The sequence below is a fragment of the Ranitomeya imitator genome, chromosome 2 (genome assembly GCF_032444005.1).
Source record: "Ranitomeya imitator isolate aRanImi1 chromosome 2, aRanImi1.pri, whole genome shotgun sequence".
In the NCBI taxonomy this organism is placed as follows: Eukaryota; Metazoa; Chordata; class Amphibia; order Anura; family Dendrobatidae; genus Ranitomeya; species Ranitomeya imitator.
This window is the reverse complement of record NC_091283.1, coordinates 446,360,913-446,375,580: the sequence shown is the minus strand read 5'-3', so window position 1 is coordinate 446,375,580 and position 14,668 is coordinate 446,360,913. Positions and strand designations below refer to the sequence as shown.

At 43.2% G+C, this 14,668-nt stretch overlaps 1 protein-coding gene across 1 annotated transcript; it reads right to left on the bottom strand.

The window, feature by feature from the left end:
* Window positions 1-1,283: 1,283 nt before the first annotated feature.
* Window positions 1,284-13,991, bottom strand: REM1 (RRAD and GEM like GTPase 1). The gene is made up of 5 exons (XM_069750999.1): window positions 13,840-13,991; window positions 10,774-11,050; window positions 6,046-6,119; window positions 4,360-4,561; window positions 1,284-2,391 (listed from the first exon to the last, which is right to left on the bottom strand). The coding sequence occupies exons 2-5, from the start codon at window positions 11,048-11,050 to the stop codon at window positions 2,117-2,119; spliced, it is 828 nt and encodes a 275-aa protein (XP_069607100.1). The 5' UTR covers window positions 13,840-13,991; the 3' UTR covers window positions 1,284-2,116.
* Window positions 13,992-14,668: the final 677 nt, after the last annotated feature.

Below are 14,668 nucleotides of genomic sequence, written 5' to 3'. Positions count from 1 at the left end.
GGATAAAAATTGCAGTAATGTTGGCTAGATTGGCCTCAGATGGAGTACATCCGGGTGTGGGTAGAGGTGGTAATGTTACACGTCAAAGATTGCATCGAGTCCAAGATAAAGATTGTACAGATGGAGCACATCACGACGATTGTAGTTTCATGGAGAATACAGTCTGATAATAAATGTGGAAAGTGGCTCCTATAACACACGTGGGTGACAAGTGACATAGTCTGTGATGGAGGTGCATAGTGAGTAGGTTAAATGGTAACTTATTGCTGATGTGCAGTAATAGAAAAGCGAGTATGAGCAGCAGAACAAGTAGTAGTGACTGAGGCGGAGGACAAATACCAGGGACACTAGTGGCCTCAAAGGGACCTCCGTGAAGCAGTGAGGCCTCCCAGTCTAGTGCTCAATGAAGGTCTTAGCGCTCACACCCCACCTATGACATCTTCAGACGTGTCTCAGTTGTATAAAGTTGCACATAATTGTTATTTGAGAAGAGGAACCACAAGAGTACCAACACAATTGTAGAGTATCAGAAGCAGCACACTAGTAAATGTCCTTCATTTATCATGCGTTTTGAACACGGATCCAATAAAAATTGTGTCCAACTTCACATCATCAAGGGTCTGGGCTCACAACTTGTCCCAAAGCAAGACCGCCATCCACAGGATCCCTATGTACGTTACACACAACTATGGTCAACGAGGCTTTAATCCTCCTCACAGACACAGGGAGGAGGAAGGAAACCATCTGCCTCATGTCCGTATATCTTCCTTTATCACCAACAGACTTCAGAGGATCCTGAACCCCACTGTATTAAAGGATTGGGCCCCAGATGGCCCATTACCAAGAACATCAGTTGTACAGTAATTCTCTTGTGTCGTTCCTCTTCACACAGCTTAAGATTTGGCAACTGCCTCAATCCTCAAGCAGTGAGCATATCTGAATAATAGCGGGTCCAACTACAGTGTTGTGTCCAGACAAGTACCACACTGACATATCGGTAATAAAAGCCCCTTTTAAGATTTTTCGCCCACCAGCAGCCCACTCTTGTAGTAACATTTTGAACCCCTAAATTTGCCAGGTTCAAAATCCCAGTGCAAAATCTTTACTGGGCATCCACTCCACATCATTTATAGTGTCTTCACACGTCTTTGCCCCTCCTGTACTAGAGCCAAGTATGACTGCTCCCTCTGCACCCACTACATCTATACCACCATGTCCCCAAATTCCGACTCAGACGATACACCCTCCCTTCCCATCACCGGACACATAGTTCTGATACAGTCTTATACAGTAAAAGTCCTTTAATCCACCCAACAATGCCATCATATAGATGCTGGATTATCAAACATTTTGGATAATTGAACAGCCTTAAAAAAAAGTACGGTATATAAAATTCAGGAAAAAAGTCCGAAACCAAAACTGTTTAACATGTAATATTCTGCTGTAGAGGAATTTCCCTTCTGGTCTTGTGACATTCCATATTGTAATGCAGTTCTAAATTATCCGATGCCAGATTATAGGAAGTTTACCGTATTACTGGCAGGACATGTTGACCCCCTTCCGCTAGATGGCTTATATCCCCTTCACGCAAACTGAGCTTTGGACGCGGGATCAGCGAGTGGTTCCCATCCCTCCTCCTCTCTCTCCCCCATCTATCAGTACAGTCTCCCCCGGCCTCTCTCCATAAACACTGAGCTCAGATTTTCCACTGTTTGGTCAGTGTTGGATTAGAAGGGAGCTGGGCAAAGTTCCATAAAATCCTGTAAGACAGAGAGAGGGGAGAGGGAGAAGATGGAGAGATTGTGGAGGAAAGGTGAGATGCGCGGCGACGCCGTCTCCTTGACTTAAGTTCATGAGCAGAGGATCTTCGGAGGTTTGTGTATACACATGGGAGGGATAGCTAATGATGGAGAGAACGGTCTCCTTTGGGTGGTCCTATTAATCACGTTACTATAGTGTAAAATAAAGTGAAACGTATTTACATCCTGTAAATTGTTTCTGGCTTTCCATCATTAGGGTCCAAAAGGGATTTTCCCACAACTGTGCAGGTGAACGGCTATCCGGTCCAAACGGTCTCTACAACGTTAAGGGTTCTTACTGTTCATGAATCAAGTTCTCAGAGGACAGACAGGTCATGACACGACCGTGAATGGACTCTCAGGACAGTCTTGCTGTTGCGGGTTACGATCCGGTCCAGGAACCTGCGCGCCCGCTTGCTCAGGCTCTCTTTGCGATGGCTTCTTATGCGGTCGCTTTCACCCGGGTCGGCCCCTTCTCTCCGTAGTCGTATCTGCCGCACCATCCCTTCGAATAACTCCTGGACGTTGTGCTGCAGGACGGCCGACGTCTCAATGAATTTGCAGTCGAAAACCACGGCACAGGCTCGGCCCTCTGTAAGAGAGAAGCCTCAGGTCACTGACGCACGGATCATAACACAGCACAACTTTCTTATTTTGGCCACATTCACACGCTCAGTATTTGGTCAGTATTTTACCTCAGTATTTGTAGCCAAAACCAGGAGTGGGTGATAAATACAGAAGTGGTGACATGTTTCTATTATACTTTTCCTCTGGGTGTTCCTCTCCTGATTTTGGCTACAAATACTGAGGTAAAATACTGACCAAATACTGATAGTGTGACCGTGGCCTTAAAGTGAACCAACTGGCAGATTCTCACCTCATTACAGAAAATATAGAAGGCAACTGATGCAAAAAATTTAAGAAACCCAATTGTAAAAATGATTTTGTTTTTTTCATCCCAATTACATGAATTTAACCCCTTAGTGACTGAGCCAATTTTGACAAAGCCAATTTTTACAATTCTGACCACTGTCACTTTATGAGGTTATAACTCTGGAACGCTTCAACGGATCCCACTGATTCTGAGACTGTTTTTTCGTGACATATTGTACTTCATGATCGTGATAAGATTTCTTCGATAGGACTTGTGTTTATTTATGAAAACCAGAAATTTGGCAAACATTCTGAAAATGTGGCAATTTTCAAACTTAATTTTTATGCCCTTAAATCAGAGAGATATGTCACACACAATAGTTAATAAATAACATTTCCCACATGTCTACTTTACATCAGCACAATTTTGGAAACATAATGTTATTTTTTTTGTTAGGAAGTTATAAGGGTTAAAAGTTGACTGGTGATTTCCTATTTTTCCAACAAAATTTACAAAACCATTTTTTTAGGGACCACCTCACATTTGAAGTGAGTTTGGGGGGGGGGGGGTCACCCAAAAGTGACACAATTAAATTCCTCAAAACCACATTCAGGAAGTTTATTAACCCTTCCGGTGCTTCACAGGAACTGAAGCAATGTTGAAGGAAAAAATGAGCATTTAACTTTTTTCACAAAAAATGTACTTTATACCCAAACTTTTTTTATTTCACAAAGGTAACAAGAGAAAATGGACCCCAAAATTGGTTGTGCAATTTCTACTGAGTATGCTGCTACCCTCCCTATTTGTGGGGGAAATCCACTGTTTGGGTGCATGGAAGAGCTCAGAATGGAAAGAGGGCCGTATGTCTTTTTGAATGCAAAACTGGCTGGAATCGATGGAGGGCGCTATGTTACGTTTGGAGATCCCCTGATGTGCCTAAATAGTGGAAACCCCCCACAGTGACCTCATTTTGGAAATCACACCCCTCAAGGATTATATTCAGGGGTATAGTGAGCATTTTAAACCCACAGATACGACAGAGAATTTGATAACATTAGATTGTCATACTGAATATATCGTCATTAGTGTTGAGCGCAAGTATTCACTACTCCAGTTTACATCGGGTGCTCGGGTATGCACCAAAAATTGCGTGTGCTCGAGTCCCTGCCCTGCACGTTTTGCGGATGTTAGACACAGAAAAAAACATGTGGAGATCCACGACACAGCACCCGATGCAAACTCGAGTAGTGAGCACTTTCGCTCAACACTAGCCATCATATCGTCATTATTTTTTTTACTTTTTAAAATACCCAATTCTAACTCCAACTCTAACCCTAATCGCAAAGAATGGAAAAAAAAAAGCATTTTTTCATTTTAGAAGTTTCATCTAACTAAGGAGAATTTGATTTACTATTTTATTTTGATCACTGGTAGATGAAACCCCGGAGAGTTTCCAACGCTGGGGGGGCGCTACAGCCTTATTTTTCAGCGCCATTAAAAGGCGGCGCTGAGGACTAAGTACCCTTAACTGCCACCATTAAAAGGCGTATCGGTAGTCGTTAAGAATAAAATCGCCGTAGTGGGGAGCGTAGATAGGAGGGAGTAGGTTTTGGCAGGGCAAGACTGACACTGGAAAGAGTCCTTAGGCAGCTGCCATATTTGTAAACAGGTTTCACTTTCACTCACCTTCCACAGACACTTCCCGACTGCGGACGAGGTCTGTCTTGTTCCCTACCAGGATAATTGGAATATTTTCATACTGACGCGTGCGCCTGAGCTGGATCCGTAACTCCGAGGCACTTTCGAAGCTGGAGCGGTTGGTGACAGAGTACACGATGATGTACGCATGCCCCATTCGCAGGGCGCTGTCACATCCATTTGTTCGTTTCTGAAGGCAAAGAGATATATTGAATTAAATGTGTATTACACAACCACTCTTATGTGCCCATAAATAAAAGGGCCACAGCTGAACGTTCGATAAGACCCTGTACCCAGGTAGCTTAAATGCTGCATTTTGTTCAGTTGCTTTTTTTGGGTGCAGAAAATCTTCATTTACCTGTTCAAGCAAAGTGGATGTGATTTCATGAAAACACCAACTGACTGGGTATTTAAATACACTGTGTTTTATGGTGACTTTGGCTTTTATGGGGCGTCTGAAAAAACTCATGCAAGAAAACAGTTGCTTTTTTGTTTTTTTCAAAACGCTGCTTCACATCTGCACTAGAGACATATCAAATAAAAATATCAAATAAAAAGGAAAACGAATAAAAAAAAAGAAAAAAAGGCAATTATCATAAAAAACTGTTATAGCGCATTTTGGTGCCGACGACATGTGGACAAAAGGCAGGAAAGATGCATAACGTGCGCTACATGTGAACACGGCCTTAAAGTTCCAAAAGGGAGTCTACATCTAAAGTATATTGGCCCTTTAACATGGGCTGATCCAGGGATGCTGTCAGCACAGGATAACTGTTCAAGCCAAGTACAGGCGCTGGCTGCATCATGGTGGGGCCAAACATTTAAGTGCACCTTTCCTCCTGCTTGTTTTCCATCTTTCACAGTCACCCATCCCTTTTCTTCGATTGATAGCTCTGGCTTCATAGATACAGAGGATGGTGGTGATAGATGGAAAACAAGTAGGTGGGAAGGTGCATTTAAATGTTTGGCGCCGACTTGGTTTGACAGTCATTCTGCCCTGACAGGGTCCCTTTAAGCGACCGCTGATCTGCTTTATACTAGCTGATATGTAATTGATTAAATGGCCTTTAGACAGGTCGACACATTGTACGCTCACTGAATAATTGTTAATATGATTGTTCTGTGAACACAGAATCTCAGCGTTATCGGTAGCACATTTCCTGTTTACACGGGATGAAGTGCTGCCAATAACCATAATTCTTATGTGTGCAAGAATATCATTGCATCCAATGGCCAAACATTTTTCTTGTTTGTTAGGCGATTTCTGGACTATTCAGGTGGGTCGATTTTGAGCTTTCATAGGAACTCTCGTCCCACACCATCACTGATTATTGGCTCTTCTAAATGGGCCATGTTATCTTCTTGTGTTCTCTTGAATACACTCTATTACTCTCTGGTAACTGACATTTAAGGGCTCCTACTCACTTGTGCGAGACTCGGATGAGTCTCGCATGGCAATACCCCGGCACTGCACCTGGCACAGAGAAGCGGAGTGTGCGGCTGCATGTATTCCTATGCGGCCGCACGCTCCGATCTGAGTGCCGGGTGCAGAGCCGGGTTTTAAACATGCGAGACTCATCCGAGTTGCTCACAAGTGAGTAGCAGCCCTAAGACTGAGAAGTTGCTCATTGTCAGATTCGAGGAAGATTGGTTGAAGTAAGTGGAGCTGCTTACCTGGATCTCACAGATGTCCATCAGGAGGAGACTGGTATCCTCGCCATCTACTGTCAGTGTGCACTGGTACAGCTCTGAATAAAAGAGTCAGTGGTTACTAATGATGGACCCCTTTGGCCATCACATTATCACATTAAAAAAAAATAGAGAAATAGATTCTTCCATAAATTAAGCATAAAGCAGCAGATCATGCTCTGAAGGAGAGCAAACATCCTTTTATTTCAGAGAAGCAGTGTCAATGGCAGGGTGATATGGTGAAGGGGCATCAGTTCCAACTGTGCTCCTATTGCAGGGGGCTGACTTCTAGCATAGGTCACCATTGTTATTCAGACCAAGACGGTAAACTTAAGGCCTCTTTCAAAAGTCAGTATTTTTTATGATAAAGCTAGGAATGGAACTGACAGAGAAACGATCATCGAAAGGCCGGGGTCACACTTGCGAGTGCAATGCAAGAAACTCGCATGAGTCTCTCGCATCAATACCCGGCACTGCCGCCGGCACTCGGGACTGGAGCGTTCAGCTGCATAGAAATACATGTAGCCGCACACTCCGGTCCGAGAGCTGGCGGCAGTTTCGGGTATTGATGCGAGTTTCTCGCACTGCACTCGCAAGTGTGACCCCGACCAAAGGCTGATACCTGTTCTGTGTTGGAGACACTCCTGGTTTTGGCATATACATATAGTGCGTACGGAAAGTATTCAGACCCCTTTAAATTTTTCACACTTTGTTTCATTGCAGCCATTTGGCAAATTCAAAAAAGTTCATTTTTTCTCATTAATGTACACTCTGCACCCCATCTTAACTGAAAAAAAAAAGAAATGTAGAAATTTTTGCAAATTTGTTGAAAAAGAAAAAGTGAAACAGCACATGGTCATAAGTATTCAGACCCTTTGCTCAGTATTGAGTAGAAGCCCCCTTTTGCGCTAGTACAGCCATGAGTCTTCTTGGGAATGATGCAACAAGTTTTTCACACCTGGATTTGGGGATCCTCTGCCATTCTCCCCTGCAGATCCTCACCAGTTCCATCAGGTTAGATGGTGAACGTTGGTGGACAGCCATTTTCAGGTCTCTCCAGAGATGCTCAATTGGGTTTAGGTCAGGGCTCTGGCTGGTCCAGTCAAGAATGGTCACAGAGTTGTTTTGAAGCCACTCCTTTGATATTTTAGCTGTGTGCTTAGGGTCATTGTCTTGTTGGAAGGTGAACCTTCGGCCAAGTCTGGGGTTCAGAGCACTCTGGAAGAGGTTTTCATCCAGGATATCTCTGTACTTGGTCACATTCATGTTTCCTTCAATGACAACCAGTCGTCCTGTCCCTGCAGCTGAAAAACACCCCTATAGCATGATGCTGCCACCACCATGTTTCAATGTTGGGATTGTATTTGTCAGCTGATGAGCAGTGCCTGGTTTTCTCCACACATACCGCTTAGAATTATCACCAAAAAGGTCAATCTTCGTCTCATCAGACCAGAGAATCTTATTTCTCATAGTCTGGGAGTCCTTCATGTGTTTTTTAGCAAACTCTATGCGGGCTTTCATATGTCTTGCAGTGAGGAGAGGCTTCCGTTGGGTCACTCTGCCATAAAGGCCTGACTGGAGGAGGGCTGCATTGATAGTTGACTTTGTGGAACTTTCTCCCATCTCCCTACTGCTTCTCTGGAGCTCAGACACAGTCATCTTGAGGTTCTTCTTTACCTCTCTCACCAAGGCTCTTCTCCCACGATTGCTCAGTTTGGATGGACGGCCAGGTCTAGGAAGACTTCTGGTGGTCCAGTCTTCTTCCAGTTAAGGATTATGGAGGCCACTGTGCTCTTAGGAACCTTGAGTACTGCAGAAATTCTGTTGTAACCTTGGCCAGATCTGTGCCTTGCCACAATTCTGTCACTGAGCTCCTTGGCCAGTTCCTTTGACCTCATGATTCTCATTTGGTCTGACATGCACTGTGAGCTGTGAGGTCTTATGTAGACAGGTGTGTGCCTTTCCAAATCAAGTCCTATCAGTTTAATTAAACACAGCTGGACTCCAATGAAGGAGTAGAACCATCTCAAGGAGGATCACAAAGAAATGGACAGCATGTGACTTAAATATGTGTGTCTGAGCAAAGGGTCTGAATACTTATGACCATGTGATATTTCAGTTTTTCTTTTTTAATAAATATGCAAAAAATACACATTTCTGGGTTTTGTTTCGGTCAAGATGGGGTGCAGAGTGTACATTAATGAGAAAAAAATTAACTTTTTTGATATTACAAAATGGCTGCAATGAAGCAAAAAGTGAAAAATTTAAAGGTGTCTGAATACTTTTCGTACCCACTGTAAATACGGATACAAAAATACTGACGTGTGAATGAAACCTCAAGGGAATGTGTCATCAGTACATAACACATGTACATTTGCCACAATGGTTGGATCCCGACTCTATCTTTTGTACTGAAGTGTCTAATGAGTATGTGCAGAGGTCATTGTGAAGGGAGGGGGAACAGAGGAGCTGTGACATCGGCTTTTGTGATCGGTGGATCCTATGTTATCAGCTGCTTGGTGTCGCCTGTCATTACAATCCTGCCCCTGATGAGACTGCTGAAAAATCTTCAGAGAAAGTAGGAATCTAAAAAAGCCCCAGGAAGTTTGCAGGATTAGTCATTTTTTTTAACAATGATTGTGGTATGAAAAATAAGCCGACATTTTAAATAAATAAATGTAACACAAAATATTAACGTAAACAATAGGTCATTATCCAATTATACACTCCCTTTAATCTATGACTAGAGAGTCTACCACCCCTTTATTTCTGCTCATCTGGCCTCGGCATCAATCTTTAGGGACTTAAAGGCACTCTGTCACCTGAATTTGGAGGGAACAATTTTCAGCCATAGGGGCGGGGTTTTCGGGTGTTTGATTCGCCCTTTCCTTACCCGCTGGCTGCATGCTGGCTGCAATATTGGATTGAAGTTCATTCTCTGTCCTCCATAGTACACGCCTGCACAAGCCAGCGGGTAAGGAAAGGGTGAATCAAACACCCGAAAACCCCGCCCCTATGGCTGAAAATTGTTCCCTCCAAATTCAGGTGACAGAGTCCCTTTAAATTTAGTATCTGACCTGGTCTTTAACTGTTAAAGGGGTTTTCCCATGAATAAAAGTACATTTCAATCAATAGCTCTTGGAATAATAATAGTTTCCACACTTGGATGCGTGTAAATAAAATGTCCCTGTGCTGAGATAATATATAATTATACATGTGCCCCTGCTGTGTACTGTGTAATGTCTGACTGTACAGGGACATGGTCTGATCATACCACAGCTCCTGGGCAGGGGAGGGAGCAAAAGAGAGGATACAGACATTACAGAAGGGGATCACAGCTGATTCTTTCTTTGAAGTAAAAGATTGTTTAAAAACAGAGATGGAAATCTTTCACTTCACAAAAAGAATCAGCTGTAATCCTGTCCTGTCTGTATCCTCTTTTCCTTCCTCCCTGCCCAGGAGCTGTGGTATGATCAGACCATGTTCCTGCACGGTCAGACACGGCCATTACACAGTACACAGCAGGGGCACATGAATAAGATTATCTCAGCACAGGAACATTTTATTTAGTCACATCCAATTGTGGAACTTATTATTATTCCAGGATCTATTGATTAACCCCTTAGTGACGGAGCCAAATTTTTGAAATCTGACCAGTGTCACTTTATGTGGTAATAACTCTGCAAAGCTTCAACAAATCCCAGTGATTTTGAGATTGTTTTTTCGTGACACATTCTACTTTATGATAATGGTAAATTTAGTTCAACATTTTTTGTGTTTATTTATTAAAAAAATCAAAAATTTGAGAAAAATGTTAAAAAATTAGCAATTTTCTAAATTTGAATAATTATCCCTTTAATCCAGATAGTCATACCATAGCAAACCATTAATAAATAACATTTCCCACATGTTTGCTTTACATCAGGACCATTTGTAAAATGTTATTTTATTTTGTTAGCATTTTAGGAGGTTTAAAAATGTAGCAGCAATTTTTCATTTTTTCAAAGAAATGTACAAAATTTATTTTTTTAGGGACTTATCCATGTTTAAAGTGACTTTAGGGGTCTCATATATTGGGAAACCCCCAAACGTGATACCATTTTAAAAACAGCACCCCTAAACATATTGAAAACTGCTGTCAGGTAGTTTATTAACCCTTCAGGTGCTTTACAGGAATTAATGCAAAGTGGTATGACAGAAATGAAAATGTGTATTTTTACCACCTAAATGCCGCTAACTTCCGAACAGATTACTACAGCCGTCAGACTCTAAGGCCGCTATTTGGTCATCAATTGCCATGGCAAACATCAGGACCGCAAAATCATGATCTGAGGGCACCAATTGGGATAAAGAGGAAGCCCCCACACTCTGTTAACCATTTATAATGATGTAGTCACTATTGACAGCAGCATCTAAGGGGTTAAACAGATTTAGAAGGTGCAAATACTGATCGTGGCTGGTGCAGCAAGTTGTCAGCTATAGTGGACAGCCGACAGATGATGGATTGTCATCTGTATGGGGAGGCTATTCTCTTATATCTAAGGTCAGTTAAAAGACGTATTGGCAGTTATTAAGGGGTTAAAGTGTACTTTTGTTCATGGGGAAAACCTCTTTAAGTGCAAACTACTTTGGTTATTGTGAACTGTAATATTTTTCACTAGATATGACCAATAGGGGGCAGTGTAATGATAATCTCATGCTCCTTGCTGTCACCTGGTTGTTGTTCTGCTGTTTCTCTGTCTTGCTCTCTTCTGAATATACCGACCAGACTCGACTTCCCGACACCGGGATCTCCCAGCACGACGACCCTGAAGAGTCCGTCACACATTCCCTCCGAGCCTTGTGATTCGGACGGGCCGCTTCCATCTGTTTCTGCGGCACTCTGAGGAAAAGCTGAGACTTCCATCATGGCGTCCTGTGAGCGGTTCTGGTGTGCGCAGGGTAGGGGTGTGCTGGCTCTCCTCCGCAGGGGGACACGAGCTGCACACATCTAGACGGGAGCAGAGACAGGATCCTGTCACACACCTTACATCTGAGGCCGCCATACATGAGGCAGAAGTAGGTTCATGGTCGAACAAAACCACCATTGATTCAACGAACGATCGTCTGATAAGTGGTTTCTGACACCACCACCGTTGTAGGTGACATTGTTGGGTACATACTTTTTTTTACCCTGGCATCATCTGTTCGGGGCCTCATCACCCTTTTTTCTAAAGTACATGGGGGCCTTAAAGGGGATGTCTCATTAACATGCGTAAAACTGAAAAGTGCTTAAGACAAACAATGTTATTAAAAAAGAGGGATTTTTAATCTTTTGTATATGGCTTGTTGCCTAGTTCACCGGCCACTCCAGCACTCTCAGTGGCGGCCGAACATGCAGTGCTTACAAGATCTGTCCGGCCGAGTTCAGTGACCCCGCGCTCCTCTAATATTGCCTCATCGCATCATCGGAGCGCACAGAATTCGGGTCTGTGGAGCAACCATGCTGCTGGTCTGAACTGTCCCCCGGGAAGTAGGAAATAGAGGAGCTGTGCATTCTTGCACAGATGATGAGACAACCCCTTTAAGGGTTGGTCATCAAATCTTTATTTTACCATGTTGGTCAGATGATTTTGTGTCGCCTTCTCATATTTAAGTATAACAGGTTCTCCTCACAGATGGCACAGCTCTCCTGTTGTCAACATGGCCGATGGTGGAGGAGCATGTAACAAGACCTGTCAGCCTCCTCAGAGTTAACAACACTGGACATGGGAAAACGGTTAACAAATTGGAGGCGGCCGATGGACTGGTCTGGTCACGTGCTCCTCCACCGGCCGCCATTATATGCATAGGAACTCTATGAGGTTTGTGAAGAAGTAACAAGTGCAGGAGGAGAGCACGTGGTAATATAAAGATCACAGGCCCTGTAAGGGTGCGTCGCCCAAGCGCAAAAGCAGTCGATATTCCATATGGAAAATACTTGGCATCTTACAATACCATCACTACGCTATGTATGGGATTTTACGGACATGTATGGGATTTTATGAACATGTATGGGATTTTACGGACATGTATGGGATTTTACGGATATGTATGGGATTTTACGGACATGTATGGGATTTTACGGATATGTATGGGATTTTATGGACATGTATAGGATTTTACGGACATGTATGGGATTTTACGGACATGTATGGGATTTTATGAACATGTATGGGATTTTACGGACATGTATGGGATTTTACGGATATGTATGGGATTTTATGGACATGTATAGGATTTTACGGACATGTATAGGATTTTACGGACATGTATGGGATTTTATGGACATGTATGGGATTTTACGGACATGTATGGGATTTTACGGACATGTATGGGATTTTACGGATATGTATGGGATTTTATGGACATGTATAGGATTTTACGGACATGTATGGGATTTTACGGACATGTATGGGATTTTACGGACATGTATGGGATTTTATGGACATGTATGGGATTTTACGGACATGTATGGGATTTTACGGACATGTATGGGATTTTACGGACATGTATGGGATTTTACGGACATGTATGGGATTTTACGGACATGTATGGGATTTTACGGACATATATGGGATTTCACAGACATGTTTGGGATTTTATGGACATACAGTATATGGGATGTTACGGATATGTATGGGATTTTACGAAATCTTATGCCCACCCTGCAAGAAAAATATCCAGAGTGTAAATTGCTGAAATTCCACAAAATATTAGGGTTTGCCAAGAAATTATATCCTAGGAACGGCTCAATTTTCCCCTCTGTGTGTTTGTGGTAGACAGATTTACCATCGATATCATGCTGGCACAGGTGCAGGGTTTGTTACACTGTATCAGTGCTCCATTGTATGTCAGTTTTTCAAAAATTGCGCCAATACTGGAATAATACTGCTGCTGGACAGCCACTACATGAGGAATATACTCATATGACTAGAACCATCTTCTGAATGTAAACCATGAAAACTGACCTTCACTGACAGCAAGCAGAGATCTTGAAAAAGAGAAGACGAATTGAAACAAATGAAATAAGAAAGCTGCAGGACTATTTCTCATGCGCTGATGAACGCTGACACGCTGCAGAGCACTGACCTAGATGCGGGATGACATGCAGAGCATTTCAGCCGGCTGGGCGAAGTATTGACGCGGCTGGGATTATTTATGCAATCCATCGAATATATGGTCCTGTCGCTTTAAGTGCCCTGATATGAGAGGGGGACAGAAAAATCTGGCAAAAAATATGATGGTGTTCACCAGAAAAATGGCGCCAGTGGTGTTTGCAAGAGATAAGCGCGATTTTTAATTTTGGGACAGATATGACAAATTTATTAAAAAAAAAAAAGAACTTGCAGGTCTCACACGAAAATTCCTCGCACCATTTACGTGTAGGACATCCAGGAGGCGGTACTATAAGTGATGCTCACCACCATGATAGTGCGGAGCGGAGTCCAGGTTCACACAGTGCAGGAATTTTGACATTTTTTTCAAAGTCACCACAAAACGCCACATAATATCGTCATTGCCATGAATGTGCTGTGGCCGGTTAGCTGGCGTGCACACATACGTGATTTTTTTTTTTCTTTTTTTACGCAATCACATTACACCGCTCGAGCTTTACGCCTTATTTATTTCCTGGCTTTTCTTATGTCGGCGCGGCTATATGGAGCCAGATCTACATTGCAAAATTGTTCCAAGCGTTTCGCCAATGTGACTTCTTATAGGATTACAACCCCTATCCTGCTCTGGGTGATTCAGTCTTACCTCTGCCCCGTGGAGGACTCCGAATCTGACTCCTTTGACGTCCTGCGCTTCTTCGTACTCCTCTTGCTGATGGTTTCTGGACGCCCTGGAATATTCTCCGACTGTGATGTTCCCTCCTGTAGCATCCAGCTCTCTCGCAGCCAAGCATGGGACAGCTGTGCTTTATATGACGGCAGCGATGGAACCACACCTCCTGAATGTACCCCGGCAGCTGGATTGTATGGATTGCCTAATATAAACCGAAGCAGCGCTGGAAGCAAAGGGTTAAACTAGAGAAGCGACACCGCAGCACGCGCAAGTCAGAAAATCAGGACCGTCCCAAGGCTCCCGCAGATTTATATAGAAGGTCTGCGTAACGGAAACTTCTGCAACTTTCTAATATACTTTGTGCTTCCAATGCCTCACCATTACGTGACGTCTGCTTGCCATCACTGCCTGATCCACAACATTACCTATTGAGAGGGAGCGGGGAGGCCCCCATATCAGGCGGTTAGCTGGTCCCCTTGACATTAGGGGGTTTTGCTGACTTTCATCTATCTATTGCATATGGGTGGTCTTTCAGTCTGTACAGGTTTCCTACCTCTCAATGTAAAGAAGATGATTCCAAGTGACTGACAGCAAGTAGAGGTCTTGTAGTGGAAATAGATTGAAGCACAAAATGAAAGTTGCAGAACTTTGATGTTCAGGAAGCTGGGTGAGCCTTTTAGGGTGCGTGCCCAGGATCAGGAAATAGCAGCGCTTTGGACATAGGGTATTATTGCTGCCTTCAATTACGCAGTTAAATCCATATTTGTGCTCATTGATCAACGCAGATCTACCGCATCCAATA